At 46.1% G+C, this 27,871-nt stretch overlaps 1 protein-coding gene and 1 long non-coding RNA gene across 5 annotated transcripts in view; one reads left to right on the top strand and one right to left on the bottom strand.

Moving 5' to 3' along the window:
- The window catches only part of WWP2 (WW domain containing E3 ubiquitin protein ligase 2), a 158,833-nt gene that overhangs the window by 40,519 nt on the left and 90,443 nt on the right, over window positions 1-27,871 (top strand). For all 4 annotated transcript variants that reach the window (XR_014805563.1, XM_021093861.2, XM_021093863.2 and 1 more), the window contains exon 5: window positions 26,869-27,006. Coding sequence is in view for 3 of the 4 variants with exons in the window: in XM_021093861.2 (XP_020949520.1) it covers window positions 26,869-27,006 (138 nt within the window). In the remaining variant the exon portion in view is untranslated. The remainder of the gene's footprint in view (window positions 1-26,868; window positions 27,007-27,871) is intronic.
- LOC146402228 (uncharacterized) lies at window positions 1,839-24,688 on the bottom strand. The gene is made up of 2 exons (XR_014805577.1): window positions 20,227-24,688; window positions 1,839-2,022 (listed from the first exon to the last, which is right to left on the bottom strand). It is a non-coding gene; the product is annotated as an uncharacterized LOC146402228 (long non-coding RNA).

The raw sequence follows: 27,871 nt of genomic DNA, 5'->3' as shown, positions 1-27,871 counted from the left end.
GATTTGCATTTCTCTAATTATCAGGAATGTTGAGCATTTTTTCATGTGCTTATTGGCTATCTGTATATCTTTGGAGAAATGTCTATTCAGGTATTTTTGCCCATTTTTCAATTGGGTTGTTGGCTTTTTTGCTGTTGAGTTGTATAAGTTGTTTGTGTATTTTAGAGATTAAGCCCTTGTCAGTTGTGTCGTTTGAAACTATTTTCTCCCATTCTGTTAGTTATCTTTTTTTTTTTTTTTTTTTTTTTTATGGTTTCCTTTGCTGTGCAAAAGCTTGTCAGTTTGATTAGGTCCCAATGGTTTATTTTTGCTTTTATTTCTGTTGCCTTGGGAGACTGACCTAAGAAAACATTTGTACAGTTGATGTCAGAGAATGTTTTGCCTATGTTCTCTTCCAGGAGTTTGATGGTGTCTTGTCTTATGTTTAAGTCTTTAAGCCATTTTGAGTTTATTTTTGTGCATGGTGTGAGGGTGTGTTTCAGTTGTATTGATTAGCAAATTTATTTTTTATTGGCCTTTTCAGATCACTCTGTCTTAGCTGTTGTAACACTATATATATATATGTATATATATGTGTGTGTGTGTGTGTGTGTGTGTGTGTGTATATATATATATTTTTTTTTTTTTTTGCTTTTTAAGGCCTCACATGTGGTATATGGAAGTTCCCAGGTGGTCGAATCAGGGCTGCAGCTGCTGGTCTCTGCCGCAGCCACACAGAATCTGAGCCATGTCTGTGATTGACACCACAGCTTATGGCAATGCTGGATCCTTAACCCACTGAGTGAGGCCAGGGATTGAACCCACATCCTCATGGATACTGGACAGATTCATTACCGCTGAGCCACAATGGGAACTCCACGTTATATTTTTCCTATCTGACAGTTCACATTTCTCTTCTCTTCAAAATCTTCTACCTCTTTTCTTTGCATGGATGACCCCATCCCCTGAATGTTAAATTATTTGGTCGGGTTCTCCCCTCTTCCTGTTTTCCTACCCCAAAACCTTTAAGATTTTTGTTGGAATCCTTTCACATGTAAAGTTCCCTTGTGGAGAATTACCACGGATTTTCCTCCCCAGGAAAATGGAATGTCTTCACATTCACTCAAGTCATTTTGAAGTTTTCTTTTTTTTTTTTTTTTTCCTGGTAATCAACTCTTTTTATTTTTATTTTTGTTTATTTGTTTTTTTTGTTTATTCAGTGTACTATGCTTCATTTTGAAGTTTTCTTCAGATAGCTTCATTCAGTTTTTTTTTGTTGTTGTTGTTGTCTTTTTTTTTTTTTTTTGTCCTTTTAGAGCTGCACCCGCAGCATGTGGAGGTTCTCAGGCTGGGGGTCCAATCAGAGCTGCAGCCACTGGCCTACACCACAGCCACAGCAATGCTGGATTCTGAGCTACCTCTGTGACCTACACCACAGCTCATGGCAATGCTGGATCCTTAACCCACTGAGTGAGGCCAGGGATTTGGTATTATTTTCAGCAGGATGTTTTCCTATTATATCTTCTAACTTCATGCTTTTTGTTGGTATATGACTGTTTCTGTATTTTTCTTTTATAATCAGTCACTTGCTGAATTCTTAATACAGGTTTTCAACAGTTTCTTTTGGGTTTTCATGGTAGACATTTATATGGTTTCTGAGACTGATAATTTTGCTCATCCTAGGAGATAATCATACTCCTTTTTCTTGTTAGTTGCTTTGCATGTAACTTCTTGTTTTAGTGGCGATGGAGTGGCCAGCCTCCCTTGTCTGATAACCAAGTTTCTTTGTGACTTTTTTTTTTTTTTTTTTTTTTGGTCTTTTTGCTATTTCTTGGGCCGCTCCCGTGGCATATGGAGGTTCCCAGGCTAGGGGTCCAATCGGAGCCATAGCCACCGGCCTACGCCAGAGCCACAGCAACGCGGGATCCGAGCCGCGTCTGCAACCTACACCACAGCTCACAGCAACGCCGGATCGTTAACCCACTGAGCAAGGGCAGGGACCGAACCCGCAACCTCATGGTTCCTAGTCGGATTCGTTAACCACTGCGCCACGACAGGAACTCCTCTTTGTGACTTCTTTAAGTGTCAGTTTGAGTATTATTTGGTAACCTGTCTTTTTGGCTTATTAATCATTATTATTATTACTATTTTTTAATCAGAACAGGGACGCGAATCTTTAACACATATCTTATAAGCAACCATTGGGATAATTCTGTGATTTTCCTTCTTTCAATTTATTGTGTTAATTTCCTTGCAGTAACAATCTAAGAATTTTTAGAATATAATTAATTGCTCCTGGTAGATTATTCCTTGAAAATGTTGTTAGAGTTGCTTGTTCATGTTTTATTTGGAGGTTTTCCGTCTGTATTCATAAATGACATTTGTCTGTAGTTGTGTACTATTTTTGTCAGCTTTGGAGTTGAGGCTAGGCTAATTTTATAAAGTAAATTGAAGTGCTTTCCAGCATTGGGAATCGTCTCTATAACATGGGAATTATCTGTTCCATGAGTATAGGAAAGAGATTACCCATAAAACCAACTAGGTCTGGCAGCTTTCTTTGAAATAATTCTTTGATGACTTACTCAGTTTTTACCCCATAATGATTGGTTTGTTCAGCTTTTCTGATTCATCTTGTGTCAATTTTTTAAAGTTTTATTTTCTGAGAATTGTCTCATGAGATTTTCAAATTACTAGTATAAAGATTTTAATTAGCATTCTTTTTAAAGTGTTTCTAGTTTTTCTCACTTAAAAATGTTGATATTTGTGTATTTTTTCCCATTTTTTTTTCTTGACCAACAGACATTTTTCTTTTAATTTTTGTTTTTTAATTTATTTTTGACAGGACAAGTCCTTGGACTTATTTAGCAGTTACACCGCATTTTCTAATATTAATTTCAATTTTTAGCTATTTTCAACTGTTTGCTCTAGATCTGCTTTATTTATTTGTTTATTCACTCAGTCATGTATAGCTTTGTGAGTTTAATGCCTTAGTGCGTTTATTTTTGTCCTGTTCTGTTCAATAATGAAAACGTTCTTTAAATTTGTCTCTGAGTCCCATTTGCAATTTTTTCTTTCAAAGAATAATGCATAGATTTTTGTTTGTTTGTTAGCTTTTATAGCGCTGCACCTGTGGCATATGGAAGTTCCCAGGCTAGGGGCTGAATTGGAGCAACTGAGTGAGGCCAGGGATCAAACCCGCATCCTCATGGATACTAGGTGGATTCGTTTCTGCTGCACCACAGTAGGAACTCTGGACAATGCACAAATCTTAAGTGACAGAGTTCAATGAATATTTATATATGTTCACTTCTATGTGACCGTCACTCAGATCAAGATAAAGAACTTTTCCGGGGCCCCAGAAAGTTCCCCGTGTCTCTTCCAGTCAATATCCCCTTGTCCTGCCCTGAGATAACCACTATTCTGGATTTTCTCACTGTTGATCACTTTTGATTAGTTTTGCCTATATTTCAATTTCATAACAGTGAAGTCAGATAGTATGTTTCCTTGTGCCTGGCTCTTCATCGTATCTGTGAGATTCATCTCTGCTTTTGTATATGAGAGTTTGAAATTTCTGAGTTTGTCTTTATCCTCTTGTAGGACTATACCACAGTTTATTTGGCTAGTCTCCTGTTGGACATTTGGGTTGTTTCTGCTTTTTAGCTATCACAAACAAAGCTTCTGTGATCATTCCTTTATTTTATTTTTTTTTCTTTTTTCTTTTTCTTTTTTGCTGAACCCACGGCATATGGAAATTCCCGAGACAAGGATCAAATCCGAGCTCCAGGTATGACCTATGCCAGAGCTGCAGCAATGCTGGATCCAGGAGAGAACCCATGCAACCACAGAGACTACACCAGATCCTTAACCTACTGCAGGATTAAGTGGCATTTAAACCACTGCCACAGCAGGAATTCCTAAACATTCTTATTTGTATATTTTGGAGGACATAGATGTGCATGTCTGCTGAGTTTGTCTCTTGTCTTGTGGAGGTCCTTTGTGGCACAGTAGGTTAAGGATCTGGCATTGTCACTGCGGCAGCTCAAGACACTGTCATGGTTCGGGTTCGATCCCTGGCCCAGGAACTTCCACATGCTGTGGGTGTGGCCAGAAATATCTGTCTCTCTGTCTGTCTGTCTCTATATCTACTTTGAGGACTTGGTTCATCGGGTGAATGTATGTTTAGCGTTTGTAGAGACTGTCAGCAGTGTTGCAGTGGTGAAGCCATTCGCCATCCCCTACACTTTGCTGAGTTCTGATCCTTGTTTGTAGTTGCTGCTGTGATTTTCTCCTTGAGCCCAGAGGGATGGAGGAGGATGTTTTCCATGGCTCCCAGGGAGTGTTGCTTGTGGCAGTGGCTGCAGCTCCTGCTGCTCCGCCTGACACCAGCTTAGCACTGTGAGTGTGTGGCTGGCTTGAGTAGTGAGGCCCATCAGATCTGTATCCGATGGAAAATTTGGATTGTAATAGGGCAGTGGGCTGCTTTTTCTTAGAAAAAGAAAATCTAGGATGAAAATTTATAAATCTAGGATGGCAGTAGCATAACCAATAGAGAAAATATTCTAGCCATGTTTCATAAAGCCTCCTATTTAGAGCACAGCTGTTTCTGGTGATTGCAAATCTGCTGTGTAGAGAAGTGGTTCAGGATGGGAAGACAGTGGACTCAGACTGCGTGGGTCTGAATCCTGATTCCAGCAGCTTTGTACAGCCTCCCATCCCTTAACTTCACTTTGCTTCTGTTTCCTTGTCTGTAAAATGTTGTTTTGAGATTAAATGAACTCACAGTACCTGACACATGGAAGTCCTATGGGGGGAGGAGGAGGAGTAAGGGTAGTTATTATTCTGCATCGTAGGCTACTTTCCTTTGCAAAGAGTGGGCGGTTCAAATCCCAGAGATGGACATCAAAGACAGTTTCCTGATAGGGAACCTCCTTGCCTACATGGGAGGCAGACCTGAGGTTGTTCCAAGAGACAGTTCTAAGACTGAAGAAGTGGGAAGGCTTTGCAGGTGTGGCGCGGGGAGGCCGTTGGCAGCACGGGACACTTCTGCACCGTGGTCTGGGCGCATGCGCTCCCTGGGGAGCTGCCGGGCCGGAAGTGTTTCCAGAGTGATGTCTAAGTAGGAATACGGTTTCGTAGGGTAGTGGGTCCCAGTGGGTGAGGCGACTCCTCTCATCGGGAGCCCCGGTCTTCTGGAAACCACTTTTCCCGGGAAGGACATGACGCGTAGGGGTTGCCCCACCTGGCGTTTTTCTGCTCCACGGAACATAATTCATCCTTTCATTCGCTCCCTTGTTTTCCCCTGGGTGGACTTTAAAGTTCATTGGGAAGCCCAGCTGACGCTTGCTGCCTCCCCCTGGCTGAGGGATGCTGGGGTAGAGGGTTTTACTCAAGCCCAGCACTTGCGTCATGGTCAGCCTCCGCTGACCCTGCGGGGACACTGACCTGGCTGCGCCAGAGCGGAGGACTTGCCCAAAAGTCCTGGTTTGTCTCCTAAGGACAGGTCTCGTCATCTCTGTGTGCAAGCCAGCTTTTGCGGTTGAATATTGATTTAAAAAATTTGTTTTTAATTGCATGAATATCGACTTTTAAAAACCTTTTCGTTAGGGGAATTTTCAAACCTAATCCCTGCCCTCCAGCTTCAGAGTTGTCAACATAGGTTTCAACCGCCCCCGTCCGCTGGACGGTCTCCCTTTCTTTCTGGCTTGCTGGCACGTAGGACCCGGGACCCACTTTTGTCCTGAAGCGCTCCTCTCCCGCAGCCAGCCTCATCAGCACCACAGACCTTGGCACTACCAGTTCGTCCTGCTTCTGAGGAGGGAAATCTAGCTTGAGGTGGATTAAAAACGACAACAGCAACAAAACTCCTTTACTTTAAAATAATTTCAGGAGTTCTGTTGTGGCACAGCGGAAATGAATCCGACTAGGAACCATGAGGTTGTGGGTTCGATCCCTGGCCTTGCTCAGTGGGTTAAGGATCCGACGTTGCCGTGAGCCTGTGGTGTAGGTCACAAACATGGCTCGCAACTGGCATGGCTGTGGCTGTGGCTGTGGCGTCGGCCAGCAGTTTAGCTCCGATTTGACCCCTAGCCTGGGAACTCCCACAAGCCATGGGTGAGGCTCTCAAAAGACAAGAAAAAAATAAAAATAAAAAATTTCAAACTCAGAGACAGGTTACAAGCATAGGACCAAGAATACCCCTCTACCCTTCACCCAACTGTTGATATTTTGGTGCATTGGCCATAACATCGTCTCCATCTGTATATACACATATAATGATTTGCTGAGTCATTTAAAATGACAAATCTTGTACTTCTTTATCCCTAAATAGTTAAGTGTCTGTTTCCTAAGAAGAAGGGTATTTTCTTACTGAAGTACTGTATAATTAACCAAATCAAGAAACCTAACGTTCTGGAGTTCCCATTGTGGCTCAACCAGATCGGCAACATCTCTGCAGTGCCAGGACACAGGTTTGATTCCTGGCTGGGCACAGTGGGGTTAAGGATCCAGCGTTGATGAAGTTGTGGTGTATGTCACAACTGAGGCTCGGATCTGATCCCTGGCCTGGGAACTCACTGTGGCCTGGGGCAGCCAAAAAAGGGGAAGAATTTAAAAAAACAAAAACCAAAAAGCCAGAGTTCACATTGTGGCACAGCAGAAATGAGTCCTACTAGGAACCATGAGGTTGCGGGTTTGATCCGTGGCCTGGCTCAGTGGGTTAAGGATCCGGCGTTGCTGTGAGCTGTGGTGTAGGTCGCAGGTGTAGCTTGGATCTGGCGTTGCTGTGGCTGTGGTGTAGGCTGGCAGCTGTAGCTCTGATTTGACCCTTAGCCTGGGACCCTCCACATGCAGCGGGTGTGGCCCTAAAAAGCAAAAAACAAAAACAAAACCCCCCCAAACTAACAAAAAAACCCCAGTGCACACAGACATGTAAATATCTACTCCTTTGTCTTGTATTAAACATGATGAATTTGTACTGAAACCTCCGGTTCTAATTCAGCCCCGCAGGGTTCTTGCTGATACTCCTGCTTTCCTAAGAGCCCTGCCTCTTCCCATCATCCATCAATTCACTCATTTCCTCAGTTCTGCAGGCACAGGAGGTGGTTTGAGAATCACTGTACCCAAACCACTGCAAGGAATGAAGTACCTTTGAAAAACTCTTTGCTTAAGCTCTTCATTTTCTATGTAGGTCTGTTTTCTTTCCACATGTGTGTCTCCAGACTGAAAAAAAAAAAAAAAAAAGCAGAGAAAAAAAAGCAAACAGCTTCCTATTTATTTAAAAATCTTCTAAGCAGAGGGTTGTTACTGCACTTTACGTTCCGAGAACAGATAGGCCAGTCACGAGCCCTCCCTCCCTCCTTCTCTGCGAGGATGGTGTGCTCTGGTGTGTGGGCCGTGTGTGGCTCAAGGAGGCAGGCCTGACACACAGTGCATGCATTGATTTTAAAGTAAACACAGCGCTGTTTTTCCAGTTTTTCCACTGAAAGGTAAATAAAACCACTGATCCTTGGAACGTGAGTCAGGGGGAGACGAGAGAAAATTTTAAAACGTTGCTCCTCACTTGAAAACAGTTTTAAGTTTGAAAAAGTATTCACTGCTTCTTCAGCTGAGGGGGAGGCAGGCAAGAGATGGAAGCGAAAAGGAAGTACGTGACAGTGCTATGGACTGGTAGGGAGCTGTTCTTTAGAACATAGCTGCAAACTCCAGTGCCTTGATGAGGCCTGATGGGAGGAATGGCCAAGCCAGTCCTGCAGAGCCAAGAGGTTACGTTTATGAACCTGGTCAGCCACTAAGACCTAGTTATTTCAGTCTCATGGAAGGCTCACAGAAAGTTTCTGAGAAATTCTCTCTTGCTCCCAAAAGTGAAAATATGTATATTTTTTTTTTGTCTTTTTAGAATCACACCCGTGGCATATGGCGATTCCCAGGCTAGGGGTTGAAATGGAGCTGTAGCCCCCAGCCTACACCATAGCCACAACAATGTGGGATTGGAGCTGCATTTGGGACTTATACTACAGCTCACGGCAACGCCGGATCCTTAACCCACTGAGCAAGGCCAGGGATCAAACCCGCAACCTCATGGTTCCTAGTCGGGTTCATAGCCACTGAGCCAAGATGGAAGCTCCCCAAAATTGAAAGTATTATAATTGTTCCTTGGTATCTGTGGGGCCTGCCCCAATACCACAGGCCAAAGATGCTCAAGTCCCTTATGTGAAATAGTGTTATATTTGCATATAACCTATGCACATACCTCGTATCTGTTAAATCATCTCTAAATTACTTATAATACCTCATACAATGTAAGTGCTTTGTGAATTGTTGTTGGAGCACAGTAAATTCAAGGTTGGCTTTTGGGAACTTTCTGAAATTTTTTTTTTTTCCCTCATGTGTAAGTTCCCAAGGTAAGGATCAAACATGAACCACAGTGGTGACAGTGCCATATCCCTAACTCCTAGGCCACCAGGGAACTCCCTGGAATTTTCTTTTTTTCTGATTTTTTTTTTTTGTTTGTTTGTTTTTTTAGGGCTGCACCATGGCATATGGAGGTTCTCAGGTGAATCGGAGACGTAGCCACTGGCCTATGTTAGAGCCACAGCAATGCAGGATCTGAGCCTCATCTGTAACCTACACACAGCTCAGGGCAATGCCGGATCCCTAACCCACTGATCAAGGCCAGGGATTGAACCCACAACCTCATGGTTCCTAATCAGACTTGTTTCCACTGCACCATGGTGGAAACTCCTTTTTCTGAATATTTTTGATCCCCATTTGGGTGAATCTGGATGTGGAACCTCTGGATATGGGGGCAATGAGGGGACTATTAATACTTTTTTGTGATTATAAAGGAAGCATAAACCTAAAACTGAAAATGTTATCATTATTTTTTGGATTTTTATTCTTTCGTGCTTGTTGAAAAAAAAGACAAAAACATTGTGACCGCTTAGTATGTGCCAGGTATGAAGTCTTAATATATATGTGTGTGTATATATATATATATATATTTTTTTTTTTTTTTCCTTCTCATTTAATCCTCCTCATACCCATGAGGTAGGTGGTACTGCCATCTCCTTTGAGGAGGAAACAGGCAGACATGCTGTAACTTGCCCAAGGTCGCATAGTAGGTGGAGGCAGAGTTGGGATTTGACCCAGGCCTTTTTGTCTCAAGAGCCTTTGCCTGCACTCTCTGCATATATTGCCTTTCAACGAAGGAGGTTAAAAATCACGGGAAATTCTTTTTTTTTTTTTTTTGTCTTGTTAGGGAAAGATCACTGGAAATTCTTTTTTTTCCCCCCACAATGCTTGCAAATCTTGTTCTGTTGTTATGAACTCCGTTGAGTGTTTGTATTTTTTAAAGAATTTTTTAGAGCAGTTTTAGTCTCACAGCAGAATTGAGAAGATATGTGGAAATTTTTTTATTCAGAGCTAACCCTGTTAATATTTTGGTATATATCCCCTCAGCTTTTGGGGTGTATGTCAATCATATGTATATAATACAGTCATGTATATGTGCGTGTATAGCTTTTTTCCCAAACTAGGAACTCGCTGTATGTATTGCTTTATAAGTTGCTTTTTTTTTCCACCCAGTCTTTCCACCACAATGAAACTAGATCCTTTTAATGGCTCCAATAGCATTTTTTGGGTATGAATACACCATAGTTTAACCAGTCTTTTATTGTTGGCTGTTTCTATTCCTTTACTACTATAAGCAAGAGTTTTCGGTAAATTCTTGTAAAGATATCTTTGTTCTCTTGTCTTTTTTTTTTTCTTAGGGTAGTAAATTCCTAGGCATGCATCACTGGGTCAGAAGGCAGGCACGTTTCAGGTTTTGTGATGCCTGTGGCCTGGGTCTGTTGCAAAGACTGAATTCACACTCCCACAGTGTGTGCGCACGTGGCACATAGCCCTGTTTCGTTTAATCTCAGTTGTGCTGGGTGTTGCCAGTCTTTTTAACCTCTGCCAGTCTGTTTGGCTTGGAAAAGTGATTAATCTGTTAACTTGCATCTCTTTTCTATCTCCTTCTCCCTTTTTCTTCTGCTGCTGCTGCTTTTTTTTTTTTTTTTTTTTTTTTGCTTTTTAGGGCCGCACCCAAGGCATAAGGAGGTTCCCAGGCTAAGAATTAAATTGGAGCTACAGTGGCCAGCCTACACCACAGCCACAGCCACGCCAGATCCTTAACCCACTGAGCGAGACCAGGGCTGGAACCCACAACCTCATGGTTGCTAGTTGGATTTGTTTCCCATGCGCTGCGACAGGAACTCCCTCGCCAGTGCTGTGCATGTTCTTCAGCCGCCGCCCTGCGGCTCACTCCAGTGGTCAGTTCTCATCCCCAGCTCCTTGCCTTGAAAACTGGATGCAGAGAATCCATCCTTCCTCCTTGATGCTCTCTTTCCACTTGGTCGTCTGTCTTTCCTTCTGGTCACTCTTTTCCAGTCTCCTTTGCCGGTGTCCTCCTCACCACTCTAGAAACATTGTGATGCCTCGAGATGGCTTAGTCCTACATCTACTTGTTAATTTACACCTCTTCTTGTCATGGCCTTATCAGCCTTCTGGGCTTTAAATTTGGTCTGTTCCCCTGTGACTCACACCTGGGCCTTGCCCTGGGCAACCAGCGGTGGTGTTTGAAGCTGCCCGATTAGCATCCTCGGATGAACACGTTAAAAGCTGAGCTGCCTGCTTTCCCATGGCTTCTTCCATCTCAGGCAGTGGCAATTCGGTGTTGCTCGGGCTAAAAAATCTTGGAGTCCTGGAGTTCCCGTTGTAGCTCAGCGGAAGTGAATCCGACTAGGAACCATGAGGTTTGGGTTCTATCCCTGGCCTCGCTCAGCGGGTTAAGGATCTGGCGTTGCCGTGAGCTGGGTGTAGGTCATAGACACGGCTCGGATCTGGTGTTGCTGTGATTGTGGGGTAGGGCGGCAGCTGTAGCTCTGATTAGACCCCTAGCCTGGGAACCTCCATATGCTGCAGGTGCGGCCCTAAAAAGCAAAAAAGAAAAGAAAAAAAAAAAAAAAAAAAAAAAACCTTTGCCATTACTTTTCCTCCTCTAACCCACATCTGGTCAGTGTGTCCTGCCTGCATCATTTTGTGTGATTTAGGGTTTTGCTTTTTTGTCTTTTCAGGGCTTCACCCATGGCATATGGAACTTCCCAGGCCAGGGGTCTAATCAGAGCTATAGCTGCCGCCCTACACCATAGTCACAGCAATGCAGGATCTGAACTGCATCTGCGACCTACGCCACAGCTCCTGGCAATGCTGGATCCTTAACCCACTGAACAAGGCCAGGGATTGGATTGCATCCTCGTGGATCCTAGTCGGGTTCGTGACCACTGAGCCACGAAGGGAATTCCTGATTGAGGTGTTTGTGGCCAGTGTCGTGGCTGACCTCTGAGGCAGAGGCAGGACCAGGATGGTGCTGGATGCCCTCTCTGGGGACACCTGGGCCTGCGTCCATCCCCAGCCTGCAAATGCACACGCTTGTTTCGCTTTGCCTCAATCCGGTTGCAGTTCCATCCATGACTGTTTCCCTGATGGGCCCCAGACGCCAGGCGTCGGGTTTAAAACTGTCTTTAACAGCCTCTGAAAAGCTCTCTGTGTGTTGCTTTCCGTCCTTGTGCACCTCGGGCAGACCCGGCCAAGCCAGACCTCAAGGAATTCCCGAAGCAGCCAAAAGCCACCCCCTCCCCGACCCCACGCCCCCAGCTCCTCGTAGCTCCAGCCGGACCCACGGTCTCAGCTTCGGTGTCGGCAGAGAGCTGTTCAAAAGAAAAGGTCCTTTTAGTTGGGAGTCTCAAAAGTAAACACACAGGCCCCTGCAAGCGAACGTTAAAACAGACCTGCTTTCTGTGTCACCGGCTGAGAGGCTGCCTTGTGAGCCCTCACTGGGAGAAAGAAGAAAAGCTTTCTGTCAGGAAGGCCTTCCCCTGTACGTGGCCGCCTCAGTGTAACCTGGGGTTTAAGGCCACCTCTAGAGTGTTCTGTAAAACTACTGGCTTTGGAGATCGGTCCACTCCGTGGGAACGTGTGTTTGAGCAAAGGTTCATTCTACCCCTCAACACACGAATGCCGGCTGAGGCCGTCCCTCTTTTTCTTTTTCTAGTGGTGTGTCATGACCTTTTTTTGCATTTTAACCTATAGCAGGTGGTCAAGACACTTTTCCCCTCTCTTTTCTTTTTTCTTTTTACTGTATGAATTGTCAGTGTTCCATCAGAGTTTTGTGCAAGAGGAAATTTCCTTCCTTTCTATAGGGTATTTTCTTAGCATGGTGGGATGGGCCTGGAACGGGGATGGGTGTGAAGTTTATTTCCCAGTGTTGACACAGTGAATCCCTCTGAGCACTGGGCTAGGTTGCTAGAGATGCTGCAGGGCACAGAGGCAGCCCGTCCTGGAAGTTAGGGCCTAGAGAGGACCATGGGACAGACGTTAAACAGAGAGCTCATGCGGACTGTCCCCGACAGATAGGATGGAGGACACTGCAGGGTGCTCTGGGCGTTGCTTCACCGCAGACTTAACCTCACCTAGGGTCGGGGTGTCAAGGAAGGCTTCCCCAGGGGGGTGACTCTAGGACTCCAGGAAGAGGAGGCACGATTGTCCAGGCCAACAGGGAAAAGCACGCCAGCCTGAAGGAACAGCATCTGGGAAACTTGGCGGTAGGGATGAGCTTGGTCCAATGAAATTCCAGAGAAGGCCCCTGTAGCCGGCCCAGCCTGGGGAGTGAGAGAGCAGCTCAAGGTTTTGACCAGAAATGGCAGGGAGGAGGCGCCCAAGCAGTGCTGTCCAGCAGAAGTGTAAAGCGAGCCACGTATGTTAATTTAAAGTTTTCTGGTAGCCACATGAAAGAAGGTAAAAACAGGAGTTCCATGGTAGCTCAGCAGGTCAGGGATTTGACGTTGTCACAGCTGTGGTTTGGGTTGCTGCTGTGGCATGGGGTTCAGTTCCTGGGCCTGGGAACTTCCTTGTGCTGTGGATGTTGCCCCCCGCCCCCCAAAAAAGAAGAAGATAGAAACGGAAACAACCAGAGGGAGAGGGATGGATGGGGAGTTGGGGGTTAGTTGATGCAAACTATTACAGTTAGAATGGATAGGCAATGCATCCACTATACAGCACAGGGTTTTCAATCATTCTGGTCACTCTTTTCCAGTTTCCTTTGCTGGTTTCCTCCCCGCCAGTCTGGAAACATCGGGATACCCTAAGTTGGCTTAGTCCAGCGTCTCCTTGTTAATTGGGATGGACCATGATGGAAGATAATGTAAGAAAGGGAATATAAATATATGTATGACTGGGTCACTTTGCTGTGCGGCAGCCATCGACACAACGTTGTAAATCAACTATATTTTAATAAAAAATTGAAAAAAAAAGCTAGAAACAAACAGGTGAAGTTAATTTCCATAGTATATTTTCTTTAATTCAATATATCCAAAATGTTATCATTTTGATATATAACCAATATAAAGAAGTCTAAGACTATTAATGAGATATTTTTCTTTCTTTTTTTTTTTTACGGTTTCATGTCTTGCCAATCAGGTGTCTGTCATTTTCATTCCTAGCACACACATCTCAGTCTGGACCGGCCGCATTTCCAGTGCTCAGTGGGCACGTGTGGCTTGCGGTCCCCATGTTGGATGGTGCAACGTGTAGAGATTAATTTGCTTAAGGAAGATTCAGGAGACTTTCCTTCCAAACTGGGCAGTTAATAGTGTAGGACTATGTTGTTCATGCATTTCTGGAAACTTCTCCCGTTCCTCTTAAGCCTGTCCCATGGCTGTGGGATTTTGTCTCCTCGGGGGCCCGGGCTGTCTCTAATCATAGCATTCAGCTTCTGAACTGACAGCTGTTATAGCCGTGAAATGGTGACTTTGCAGAGAGCTTGGAATTGGTGAGAGGAAAATGAGACTGTTGCCTGGATATGAGCTGTTTCCTTCCCCTTTGGCCAAAAAAAAAAAAAAAAGAAAATCAACCCTGAAACATTTTGTCTGACAATGGGGCCTCTGCCTTGTGCCAGTTGTTTGAGCGTGACTCCCGCCTGCTTGTCCGTTTAGTCTCCCAGGTTCCTGGGAAGATGCTGCTGCTGTAGCTGCTGGAGTCCCGGAAGATCAGACCTCACTTATGCGAGTATTTTATTTCCCCTTTTCCTTCAGTCTGCCAGTATTCCAGGAGCATTTTTCTTAGAGTAGGAGACTGACTCTTGTAAGAGTGTGGTGAGTCAGGAGGGAACGCAGTCCTGGACCGGAGTAAGAATGCCACAGTTACCCGGTCAGTGCCATTGTCAGGTGCGGAGCGGCGGAGACTTTGACCTTGGCGTCAGGCCCAGCCTTGGGGATGCTGTTTATTACATACAGGACAGCAAGGCGCTCATATGCTTCCCTTCCTCCTCCTCTTGCTCACGAATGCATGAGTGTTTACTTACACATGTATCACACAAGGGCATTCTCTTGGAGGTGGGCACGGTGGGGGAAAGGCTGAATTTCCTTTGTTTTTTGTTTTTTTGTTTGTTTTGGTCTTTTTTGCCATTTCTTGGGCCGTTCCCGTGGCATATGGAGGTTCCCAGGCTAGGGGTCAAATCGGAGCTGTAGCTGCCGGCCTACGCCAGAGCCACAACAGCACAGGATCAGAGCTGCATGTGCGATCTACACCACAGCTCATGGCAATGCCGGATCCTTAACCCACTGAGCAAGGTCAGGGATTGAACCCGCAACCTCATGGTTCCTAGTCAGATTCGTTAACCACTGAGCCACGACGGGAACTCCTGAATTTCCTTTGAATGTGCTCTTCCCATGATCCTAAAGCCCTCCTCAACAGGTAGGTTGTTCCTGTATATATTTTTAAAGATTCTTAGGATACTTTAAGTGAAAAATCAAAGGGCACAACTTGTGGGCCTAGGGTGAACTCACTTTCACATGTGTAGTTTATGTGTGTTTTTGTGCTGCTGTTTTCAAGTGTGACTGCTTTACACAGGGTCGAGAGCAGTGAGCTTTGTCATGGGGAAGGGATTTGGAATATGAGCGCTTATGTCATATTTTGAATTTCTGCCTGACTTTTTTATAAGCATGTTGTTTCAAAACGTTTTAAAAAAGTTATTATTATTATTTGTCTTCTTAGGGCTACACCAGTGGCATATGGAAGTTCCCAGGCTAGGAGTTGAATGCAGGCCTACCCAACAGCCACAGCAGTGCTGGATTGGAGCCGAGTCCAAAACCTACACCACAGCTCATGGCAATGCTGGATCCTTAACCCACTGAGCGAGGCCAGAGATCAAACCTGTAACTTCATGGTTCCTAGTCGGATTCGTTTCTACTGTGCCTTGATAGGATTGCCCTGAAACTGTAATTTTTAGAAAGCCATTCTTTTTTAATAGCTGCACTTGCAGCTTAAGGAAATTCCTGGGCCAGGGATCAAATCTGATCTCTGCCACAGCTGCAGCAGTGCCAGATCCTTTAACCCACTGTGCTGGGCTGGGGACTGAACCTGCACCCTGACGCAACCCAAACGACTGCAGTCGGCTTCTTTTTCTTTTTTTTTTGTTTTTGTTTTTGTTTGTTTGTTTGTCTTTTTGCTGTTTCTTTGGGCCGCTCCTGCGGCATATGGAGGTTCCCAGGCTAGGGGTCGAATTGGAGCTGTAGCCACTGGCCTACGCCAGAGCCACAGCAACTCGGGATCCGAGCCGCTTCTGCAACCTACACCACAGCTCACGGCAATGCCGGATCGTTAACCCACTGAGCAAGGGCAGGGACCGAACCCGCAACCTCATGGTTCCTAGTCGGATTTGTCAACCACTGCGCCAGGACGGGAACTCCTGCAGTCGGCTTCTTAACCCACTTTGCCACAGTGGAACTCCTCACCCTGCTGATTTTTAAAAAGCAGAGTAACCATAAAAGTTTTCTTCTAGCTGGGCTCCTGTCTTTTGCTATTCAGAGACAGTTGAAAAGGAGATTTGTGCAGTGAAAGCCTGTCTTTGCCGTGTTTACAAACAGGGCTTTGATTTTGTGCAACAGGAGAGGTATTGTGATTGCTGAGGTTCCTTGAGGGCTCAGAGGATGGATGAGCTGTTGAGATGGGCCTGGTCTAGGAATCCTCAGAATTAATGGGTGATGACGACTCCCCCTCCTTGGGGAAGAGCAGCTCTAAGGACAAGGCAGCAGTGACCAATGTGATTGGACAGATTGTCCTAAAGACCTAACTTTCCCAGGTCATATTTTTTTCCCCCTAAATTGCTTAGCAATTTTAGAACTAGGCTGTAGCTTGACAAACAGATTTACCAAGACAGATGAGGCCTTTTTTGGTTCTCTGTGTTAAAGGGACCCTCATTTGATTCAAGAGGGACGCTTTGTCTATAAGGTACCTTATCTGATAGATGACCTATCTGGCTCTCATGATGAATAGCCAGTTCTGAAGCCTACATGTGTGTGGACTTTTTTTTTTTTTTTTTTTTTTTGTAAGTGAAGAATCACATGTGTAGCCGCAGGGGCTTGGGCTTTAGAACACTGGGACCCTGGCTCAAGAGAAATAAGGACAGTCATGATTGATGCATCTGACAGCTACCAAAACGAGGATGGATGCATGTGCCTAGTGTCCCATCCCTCGTCTTTGTGGTGGGCAGGGAGCTGTCCCTCTTCCTCCTCTCCGAAGGGCAGACTCTCCATCCATGCTTTGGAGCCCACCCTTTCCTGTCTTCTAGGGCTCCTCTCTGACTTTCCTCCTGCCTCTCTGACCGTCCTTCTCTGTCTTCATTTTAAGGTCATCTTTGTCTGACTATTAACCAAGTTTCCTACCCTTCCGTCCTCTTCTTCAGTGATGGCGTTACCATCCATACGTTCTCTTTATGCATAGCCCCCCTGTGCAGGTGACCCATAGATTGAATCTCCGGCCGAGACCTCGCCTCTGAGCTCCATATCCAGTGCCTAACTAATGTCCTGTGGTCTCCTTCCTTGTGGATGTGTCAGAAGCGTCTCTAAATAAACATGTCCAGAGCTGAACTTCCCTAGACCTGGTCCTTTGCCGGGGTTCCCTGTTTCAATGTGCAGATCTCCATTTGTCCAGTGAATATGTCAGAAACACATAAGTGGTCTTTGATCCCCTCATCCTTCTTGCCTACTCTCTTTGCTGATCTGTTCTCAGGTTCTCTTGGTTTTTACTTTTGCAAGTCTGCCCACTTGCATATGGAAATTCCAAGGCTAGGGGTTGAATTGGAGCTGCAGCTGCCAGACTGCGTCACAGACCCAGGAACTTGGGATCTGAGCCTCATCTGTGACCTACACCGCAGCCCATGGCAACGCCGGATCCTTAACCCACTGAGCGAGGCCAGGGATCAAACCTGAGTCCTCATGGATGCTGGTTGGGTTTGTTACCGCTGAGCCACAACAGGAACTCCCCACTTCTTATATCTGCACCTCTGCTGGCCTGGGTCCTTCCCTTTGGCCTCCTGTCTACTCTTTCTGTATCTGCTTTTCCTTCCCTCCCTTCTGTTTTCCACTGCAGAATGATTTTTGCAATCACAAAGCTGATGTGATCACACCTTGATTAAAAACCCTCAAGTACCATGCTTGGGCCCTTAGGGTAGAGAAGAATTCTTGAGCATGGTGGACCCACAAGCCACTGTCATGTCTGGCTGCTCCCTAGCTCTCCTACCCCATTTAGGTCACATTCCATGCCAGCCCCACTCATCTCCGTTCAGTTTCCTGGCTGCATCTAGTTCATCGTGCCACAGGGCCTTTGCAGGTGGTATTTCCTCTGCCCGGAGTAGTCGTCTTCCTCCCCAGCGTACTTCACCTCCCGCCCCCAACCTGACAGCTCTCTGCCTGAAACTTGAGATGACAGTTGAATTGTCCGTTTTTCAGGAAACTTTTCCTGATCCCTGACCAGGCCAGATAGCCAGCACTCATGGGACCATAAGGTCTCCGGAGTGCAGTCTGTCTCACAGTTGCAACGTGGCATTTCTTTGTGAGATTATTTCGTTACTTCTGTTTAAAAGTTTATGAACTGGCTTTGTAAAATGAAGCCGTTTTCATTTTTAGAGGAGTAAACATCGGTTGTCCAAAACTTTAATTAATTTAGAGAAGATGAAGGATGGTTTCCCTGCAGCAGCCTGCAGGAGAAGCTTCACGGCCCAGGTAGAGCCTCCTTACACCGTGTGCTATGGGAAGACTGTGCTGAGGTGTGAGTGGTGGGCGCTGGGGGGTGATGCACAGTCAACACTGGTTCCCCAACCCGAATTCCAGTGTGTACAACCTGCTGCTAGCTTGGGAGGAACGGCTCTCTGTTGTTAGGCTCTGGCTCAGGTTGGGAGCCAAAGAGACATCGTAACAGTAAATCCTGGAAGCTCTGGCTTCCTTTCCTGCGAAGGGAACGTGAAAGAGGGTTCTCTTTAAGCCCCCCGGTCGCCTCCAGCCTGTGTGTGTCTGAGTTCCGGGGAATGGAAAAAGACTATTTGCTCTCTGCCCTTCTGGAATTTCCTCTGGTTCCGTTGCTCTGTGCCCCAGTGTTTCACAGCTACGTGTAGAATGAACACTGACCTGTTAATGAAAGCCCTGCTTATTTTCACTTTCTTTTGATGGGCCTATGGGATTGAGGGAGAAGGAGGCAGGAAGCGCGAGGTTTGTTTGTTCCACTGAGCAGTTCTGCTAAGGCCAAATCAGTCCCATCTTCATCGGGCTTCTGAGGTTCTTGACCCCAGAGCGCTTGGTCTCCCTTAAAAGGCTCCTACTTGTGTATGTTTTGTGTTCCGCAAATTTCCAGGTGAATCCTTACATTTGTCCCCTGAGTTAGGTAGAAAAGGGAAAAAAATATTTTTTCCTCTTAAAAGATGTAAGTATGGACATGCACGAATGTGTTGGTGGTGTGGGAGCCGAGAGGGACGGTGCTAACGCTGAAAGTTCTTTCGTCTCCTGTGGTGAAACTGCTCAGGCAGGGCTTCTGGATTTCAGAGCTGAACTGCATGATAGGGGCACATTTTGGCAGTTCTGGGTTTATAGAGTTTTTTTTCCCTCTGTTGGAATAAGGAAGGCAGCTTCCATGCCCCATTTATCTATAGTTATTAATCCCATATGCAAAAAAACATACTAAAAAGTCCAAGTCAGGGAAGGGAAAAAGTAACTCTTAGAAAAATATTACTCATCCTTGTTGCACGTAGCAACTCTTCCCAATAGGAAATTATTAACCTGAAGGTACTTGTAAATCTGAGGCTTTGAAATCAGGGAAAATTAACGCTGGGGCTACTCCCTAAGCAGCTTAATTGTATATTTTCTACCTTTTTATATTTCAAAATGTGTATGTAATGTAGAATTCATGTAGTTTTTTAGTTGACAGTCAGTTTGTTCATTAGGTTTGCCGAATTGGAAAAATAAACTATTATGGAAAATGTCAGTCATACACAAAAGTGGAAAGAATAGTCTGTGGACCCCTATGTGCCCATAACCCAGCTACTGGTGACCAGTCCCACCCCACCTCCACTGGGTTATTTTTATATAAATCCCAGACATGCTTCACTTACAATGATTTTAGTATGTAGCTCTAAAAGATAAGGACTCTTGGAGTTCCCGTCGTGGCGCAGTGGTTAACGAATCCAACAGGGAACCATGAGGTTGCGGGTTCGGTCCCTGCCCTTGCTCAGTGGGTTAACGAGATCCGGCGTTGCCGTGAGCTGTGGTGTAGGTCGCAGACGTGGCTCGGATCCCGTGTTGCTGTGGCTCTGGCGTAGGCTGGTGGCTACAGCTCCGATTCGACCCCTAGCCTGGGAACCTCCATATGCCGCGGGAGGGGCCCAAGAAATAGCAAAAAAAAAAAAAAAAAGACAAAAAACAAACAAACAAACAAAAAAGATAAGGACTCTTAAAAAGCGTAACCGTGACACCAGCTTCCTACCTGGGCAACTTAAAGGTAGTGATTTAATCTCATCAAATATCCAGGCTTTTTACATTTCCCCAGTTGTCTTAGAAAGTTTTTTTCCCCCTCACCATTGGCTTGTTTGACTCAGGATCCAAACAGGATTGATTTGTCTCTTAGGTCTCTTTTATTTTATTTTTTTAAAAAAATTTTAATTTTTTTTATTTTTTTGTCTTTTTGCCTTTTCTAGGGCCGCTCCCGTGGCATATGGAGGTTCCCAGGCTAGGGGTCAAATCGGAGCTGTAGCCGCTGGCCTATACCAGAGCCACAGCAACTCGGGATCCGAGCCTCGTCTGCAATACCGGATCCGTAACCCGCTGAGGGAGACTAGAGATCAAACCCACAACCTCATGGTTCCTTGTTGGATTCGTTAACCACTGCGCCACGTTGGGAACTCCTTAGATCTCTTCTAATTAGTACATTCTCTTTCCTCTTTTTACCCCTTATAATTCATTGTTGAAGAAACCAGACAGTCTGTCCTATGGTTTCCCATGTTTTGAATTTTGCTATTTGTGTTCCCGAAGTGTGGTTTAACACATTCCTCTGTCCCTCTCTTTCCCCATCTGTCGAGTTCTAGATCTGGATGCTTCATCTGCTCTGGGTTCCTGTTTTTTCTTTTTTTTTTTTTTTTTTTTCTTTTTTGTCTGCTCTATGGCATATGGAATTCCCAGGCCAGGGATCAGATCTGAGCCACAGTTGTGACATAAGCTAAAGCTGTGGCAGTACCGGATCCTGAATCCACTGTGCTGGGCAGGGGATCGAACCTGCGTTCCAGCGTTCCCAAGATGCTGCTTATCCCATTGCTCCACAGTGGGAACTCCTTTATTTATTTATTTATTTTTTGATGAGTTGGTGTATGTGTCCACTGGGAAGCACCTAATCTCTCTGCTTGTCTCTCTTGGCTTTTAAAGAGATCTCCTGGCATAGTCCTTGAGGATTTTCCAGATTCTTTGCCACTAGCTGCTCATATCCAACCATAGCACTGTTCTCTTGACCTCCAGAAAGTAGCATTACAAGGTATTGGTAACTTGTGGGGACTTAGAACAGAAGAGGTACGTTTGCTGATGACTCAAGTTAGCACGAGCTCAGGACCTTGGCTTTCCCGGAGGAACTGAAGTCGCTTGCCAACGGAATATTTTCATTATGTATGTTCCATTCGGTGGTAATTGAATCTGACTTCCTCCAGCCACGCTCTAAGTTGGCGCTTTTTGCAGCCCTGCCCATGATTTGCCCAAAGTTTTGATTGGAAGAGCCTGGTGGGCCTGTGGGGGCTGGCCCAGGTGCTGGGTGGTGGGGAGCCATGGGTCTTTTCTAACGAGTGCTCTAAAGGAGGAAAAGGGCAAGTCTCTCTTTGGCACCCTGTTCCGGGATGGCACTGCCGTTGCTTGGCCTAAGCCACCAGCCGCTGCCACCTGCAGTATTGCAGGGACCTCCTCCCTGGCCTTGGCTGCTTCAGCTCTTGCTCCTCCTATAGCCGGAGTGACTGAGCTACAACAGAGCCCTCTTCTGATATGGAGAACCCTCTGATGACTCCATATCTCATGCAGACTAAATGCCAGAAACCTTGCAAGGGCTCCAAGGCCTTCCTGTGAGTTCTGGTTCCTTTTTTTTTTTGTCTTTTTAGGGTCACATCCATGGCATGTGGAGGTTCCCAGGCTAAGGGTTGAATTGGAGCTGTAGCCATCGGCCTACGCCAGAGCCATAGCAACACCAGATCTGAGCCGCATCTGCGACCTACACCACAGCTCATGGCAATGCTAGATCCTTAACCCACTGAGCAAGGCCAGGGATCGAACCTGAAACCTCATGGTTCCTAGTTGGATTCATTTCCCCTGCGCCACAACGGGAACTCCTTGTTCCTTTTTTTTTTTTTTTTCTCTTTTCTCTTGGTGGCACCCATGGCACACAGCAGTTCCTGAGCTGGGGTGGAACCTGCGACACAGCAGTGAGAGCGCTGGGTCCTTAACCCTCTAGACCACCAGGGAGCTCTGAGTTCTGGTTTCTGACTGCCCTCGTCTCCTGCTCCTCCCTTCCCTCATCCACACCCGCCTCCTTGCCGTTCCTCAGGCCTGAGCACACTCCCACCCAGGGCCTCCGAGCTTCCTTCTCTCTGCCTAGAATAATCTTCCTCCAGATACTTTGGTGGCTCCCACGCCTCATCCTTCTTTAAGTCTTTGCTTCATTGCCACCTTCCCGGTGAGACATGCTCACCACCGGGAACCCTCCTTCCTCTCCATCCCGTTCCCTCCTTTCATTTTATTTATCCTACTGCGTTTGCTGCCATCTAACAGATGATGCCGTTTTCGCAAACCACCAACCCCTTGCCTCGTGCCTGCCCCAAGTAGAATATACACACCCAGCAGCACAGCTTGCTGTCTGTCCTGTGCCTGTTGGAGCGCAAGGGGCCGAAGAGTAGGTGCTTACTGCACACGTGTGAACTGCATGACCACAGCCAGAGCAGGGCTGGACGGGGTTGACGGAGGGTGGCGGATGAGCCTCCTACGCTCATTCTGGTTCTAGCTCTGGAACATGACTTCCTACACCCATGTTTTCATCAGTTTCTCGATTTTTGAACAGTGCCTGCAGGGGAAGACCTGGTGTAGGAGAAAGGCCCTTTGTAGAGTCACTGGCCTGGCTGCAGTGAAACCCGAGGGCCCCAGAGGCGAGGTGCCTGATGCTGCTATTTATAGCTCGGATTCCAGTATATGTTTTCCAGCCACACTTACTCCTTTCACCCTCCCCTGTATGCTCAAGTCCGTCACTCAATTAGCTAATGGTTTCTTTACTCCCATTATGCATTGTAGGGCTCCCCTGGCTCAGGTGGATTTTTTTTTTTTTTTTTAAGAATAATAGAGTGTTCTGTTCTCAGAGGTTTAATTTTTTAATAGCCTTGCCAATTAAAAAAAAAAACCCTGTCCCCACATTTTATCATGCAATTTTCTGACATGCAAGAGAACTGAACCCACAGACGCCAAGAACCAACGTTTGTTAAGATCCTGCTGCATTTGTTTTCGAGCCTGTGTGAACAGGCTACGTATGAGCCCGTGACCGTGTGCATGTTCCTCCCTGAGCCATTTCCAGGTAAATCGTAGCTATCCTGACACTTCACCTGTGACAACCTCAGCCTCTTCTCCTACAAAACTATTTGAAAATATGTGCAGATATCATCGTAATCTACTCTTGACTGTCCCAAGAATGAGAACATTCCTAAATAAAGCCACAGTACCATTAAGGAACCGAAGCGAACCACCGGTAATTCCAGGCATCATTGAACATCCAGTCTGGATGCAGAGTTCTTCCATTGTCCCAAGAACATATTTTTCAAACCAAGGTTTAGTCAGAATTCATTGGGTCGTTAAGTTCTTTTAAATCTGGAAGAGTCTTCTTCCCACCCACTCTGGAAGGTTCTTCTTCTCACCTCCCCATTTTAAATGGATTTCATGGCATTGCCTTTTCGAGGAGCCTGGGATAATTCCCATGCAGATGTTCCATATTCTGGACTAGTGTGATTGCTTCCTCATGGTATCCCTGAGTTTGTTCCTTTATCCCTTGACTTCGTGTAAACTGGAAAGGAGGTTTAGAGCCTTGATTGGATTCAAGTTAAATGCTTTTAGCAAAAAGTCTTTAAACATGATGCTGTGTCCTTCGTCCTGTATCCCGTCAGGAGGCACATGGGTGTTGGGTTGTCTTGCTCTTAGTGATGCTCAGTTGGATCACTTGGTCCTGACAGTGATGGCCAGAAGTCTCTCTTAACGGTCTGTCTTTTTAGTAAATAGCAGAGTGGAGGGCTATGTTCACAAAAGTTTAGTTTAAAGGAAAAAGAGCTTCCTCCTCACTGGCTCTTTTTGAAGGTCACTTGTGTCTCAAAGAGTCACAAGGTAACTTCTTTTTTTTGGTTGTTTGTTTTTTTCCTGGGCTTTTTAGGGCCACACTCACGGCATATGGACATTCCCAGGCTAGGGGTTAAATCGGAGCTACAGCCACAGCAATGTGGGATCCGAGCTGCATCTGCAACCTACACGATGGCTCATGGCAACACCAGATCCCCAACCCACTGAGCAAGACCAGGGATCGAACCGGCATCCTCATGGATACCAGTCGGGTTCGTTTCCGCTGAGCCATGATGGGAACTCCCACAAGGTCCCTTCTTAGCCTGCATGCAGATAATGACTTTGCTGGACATGATGGGATGGTAAACCAGACAGAAGAGGCTGTGCTGGAGCCTTGAGAAGAGACCATGGAGAGAAAAACGGGGCTCTGCCCATGGCTTTGTTCGAGGACCATAGCAGAGTGGCTGTCAGGAGGTTGAAATTAGCAGCAAGAGGCCTTGGGCTCCTCTAGCTTCCTGTGGAATAGTATCATCTCTCCCTCAGGAAGGAGGGGAAGAGGCGCCCACACTTCACTTGTAAAGTGATAGCTTTTGAGATACAAGAAGGAACGCAAGGAATCCTTGTAGAATTCTCATCTTAGCATGTTTCTGATAGTGGTGTGCAGGGCATCTTTAGAACGTGTCCTAGAAGCAAGGCAAGAGGATTATTCATCCTTGTGATGGGTATGTGGCTGACCTTGGAGTTTGTTGCCAAAACCTGAAAAAGGCTTAGAAAGGTCAAGAAAAGAGCAAGTGTACAGTGAGCGAGTTAGGCCAAGAGAGATTGGGACTCCTCGGCCTCAAAACAGGAGAGTCAGTGAGGGGTAAGAAAACCAATAGCATAGGAGTTCCCTGGTGGCCTAGCAGGTTAAGGATCTGATGTGGTCACTGCTGTGGCATGGGTTCAATCCCTGGCCTGGGAACTCCCATAGGCATGGCCAAAAAAAAAAAAAAAAAAAAAAAAAAAAAAAGGCAGCCTATCAGGAACTTATAGGTGCTCTTTAATTTTTTATAAGTATTCTCTGAAAAATACGTTCTTACTGCTCCTGTTTTGGAGGTGGAGAGACCAGTGCTCAGTGATTTGTGTGATCCCATTTAGCTGCTAGATAGAACTGAGATTTGAATCCTGTCTACCTGACTGGTACCTGCCCTCAACTTCTGTGCTCAACTACCTGCTAGGGACTTAAGCCCTGGATCTCGGCATGGTAGAGTAGGGAGATGCTTCTTGACTTTAAAAAATCTGTCTCATAGTTTCAGTGGATCAGGTCTTGGGAGCAGCTCAGCTGGGCAGTCATTCTGGCCTGGGATCTTCCGTGAGGTTGCACCCAATACATTGGCTGGGCTGCAGTCATGAGAAAGCTCGACCGGGGCTGGGGGACCCACTTCCAAGGTGGCTTATCTTCCTGGCTGGTGAGTGGTACTGCCATTTGAAAGGCCTCAGGTCTTTCCTTCTCGCTGGGACTTTGGAAGGAGCTAGTTCTCAGGTTAAAGGTGTTATTTTATAGAAATATTTGAAGCTCACCAAGCCCCTGAGTGAAACTTACTGAAAACAGACTCAGAAGGATTTGGAGAGATCTACTACGGGAATGAAAGATTAAGGGGAGAGAGAGAGATGCTTGGAGAGCTTGAAAATATGAAGGATGACTGGTTTCTACCTTATTACAGTAGATCCTTGAATTGATTGAGACTTTTTTCTTTTCTTTTTATGGCTGCACCTGTGGCATATGAAAGTTCCCAGGCCAGGGATCGAATTAGAGAGCAGCTACCAGCCTACACCACAGCCACAGCAACACCAGATCTGAGCCACATCTGTGACCTACACTATAGCTAGCAGCAACAGTGGATCCTTAACCCACTGAGTGAGGCCAGGGATCGAACCTGCATCCTCACGGAGACTCTGTCGGGTCCTGAACCCACTGAGCCACAACAGGAACTCTAAGACTTTTTTTTTTTTTTCTTCTAAGTTCTTAAAGATCTGTGTCTGTTTCTTAGAGAGATGCAAGGCAAACTTTTTTGGTAAGGGGAGGTTGTCTCTAAGAAATTCTTATGGAGATAGTTGTTTATACATAGCCTGCCTTGTTTGAGAAAACCAGCTTATAATAATACAGTAGCGACCAAGAGATAAAATGGAGTGGCGGTCGGATGGGTAGTGTGGGTGGGGAGGGAGGTTGGAACATGGGCCACTTTCCTGGTCTGGCTTCGTAAGATGTGGGGAGCCGTGGAAGGACTGCATGCTCTTTGGAAATCCTCAGATCCACTACTCTTTCTTGGTAATTATTGCACGGCCCTGAGCTGGAGGCTGTAGTCCTGAGCGGTAACTGGGTGGAAGCCATTCGCAGTGGCCAGGCTGGGGGGCAGGGTTGGGGTATGCAGTGCTTTGCAGTCCGCCTCGGGTTTGTGCTTCTGCTTGTTTGCCCACGGAGCTGCATCTGCCTCGTGTTCCAGGGACCAGGGGACCCTGAGCTGCCTTCTCACCCCAGTCACAGTGCCGGTGTCGACTAGACTAGTCTCTCCTTATGGGATCACAACTCAGGACCATGTAACTGTGGGGTGACTTGCCCTAATTGAACTTCTGTTGTTTGAAAGTTTTTTCCCCCTTTTTTCCAAGTGCAACAGTACAGGATTGAAAATTAAAAAAACACCTCTTTACCATCAATAAGAATAAGTCCCTGCCATCCTTTATCTAGAGATGACACCTGATGGCTTTTCCACAGGGTCTCCTAGCTGGTTTTCGGTTCTGCTTTGCCACCATTCCTTGTACGGGTGGGGTGGGGGTGCTGCTTGTAACTAAGATCTTCCTCTCCCTGCCATCCTTCTCTCTTCTTCTCTCCTTACAGCCCTGCAGGTATAAGCAAACACGTAAAAAAGTGATATAGTCTATAGTGTTACCTAGCTAGCCTAAGGATATGAAATGTTAGGGAAAAAAAAAAAAGCGTACAGCCTTTCCCACTGGCCTAACACAGCGATGACAACTAGGCATTTTCCTCTGCCCCCCCTTTTTTTTCCTTCTGTGCCCATAAGACAAGCGTGAAGATGCAGAATGATGTTATTAGGGAAGCCAGAGTGGGTGAAGCGAGGGCTTATAACTTAGAGAATCTTAACTTGGTGCGTGTTTGCTTTTGTCCATCCGTGTTGCTTTTTGTGTCCCACAGTGGAGAACACGCAGCTGACCCTGAACCTGCAGACCGAGAACAAAGGCGGCGTTGTCTCGGGTGGTGAGCTGACAATTTTCCTGGACGGGCCGACTGTTGATCTGGGAAGCGTGCCTAATGGCAGTGCTGTGACAGACGGTGAGTGCCGCCCTGCTCCCCAGGGCTGTGCCGGGATGGGTGGGGCGGGGTGGGCCAGGCAGCCGGAGAAGGTGCCCAGGGCCGGGTTCTCTAGCAGGTATCTGGGTGTGGGTACTGCTCAGCACACCCTGACTCTGCTCAGCATCGCGGATCCACATCCTGATATGCTTTCTTAAGGACCGTTTTCTGATAAAGGACCAAAAAAAATGTCACGTCTTTGTAAGCGTGGTGTTGTTTGGTTGGAGAGCAAACGTCATTTCATCCCACATGGACTTTGGAAAGTAAAACATCTTTATAAAATGTTACTTGGGCCCGTTCTCTTCTTCCCAATGCAATTAAACTTCCCAGGGAGCTGGAGAGTGGCTTTTGTGGGACAGTCTTGGTTGGGAAAGGGTAACTGTGTGTCTCAGAGTCACACTAGCAAAAACCAGGCAAGACGCAGGGAAATTGGAGCGTGTCTCTTGCTCTGTCCTGAATGTGGGCCTTTTTTTTCCTTTTCATCTCGTCTGAAGTTAGTCACCTTTAGATTTAGCAGGAAATTATTTCATGAAGTCTGAGGTCTGAAATGGGTTGGCTTTCTCCATAATTTTTCTCGTTAAATGTGATGTAACCGTGGTGCTTTCCAGGCCCCATACAGGCTTGCCGTAGCTTCAGGGGGTGAGATTTGAATTCTATTTCGAGAAGGGCATTTGGGTGGAATCTGAGATTGGATGGAGCTTGACTGCTGAGAGTCCTCCCTCAGCTGGGCTTGTATGGTGCTCAGTGTACTTCTGGTGCATCTAGAAAAACACGCACCATTCACTCATTCAGCACCTCTAGCCATGATTGAGCGACTCTTAGACCTTAGCTCTTGGATCAGGTGCCA

The sequence above is a fragment of the Sus scrofa genome, chromosome 6 (assembly GCF_054392235.1).
Source record: "Sus scrofa isolate SSC_HxYL_T2T_F1_AM1 chromosome 6, Sscrofa_HxYL_maternal_Yorkshire_Landrace_v2.0, whole genome shotgun sequence".
Classification (NCBI taxonomy): Eukaryota; Metazoa; Chordata; class Mammalia; order Artiodactyla; family Suidae; genus Sus; species Sus scrofa.
The sequence above is the reverse complement of the archived record's forward strand: the minus strand, read 5'-3'. Positions and strand labels throughout refer to the sequence as shown.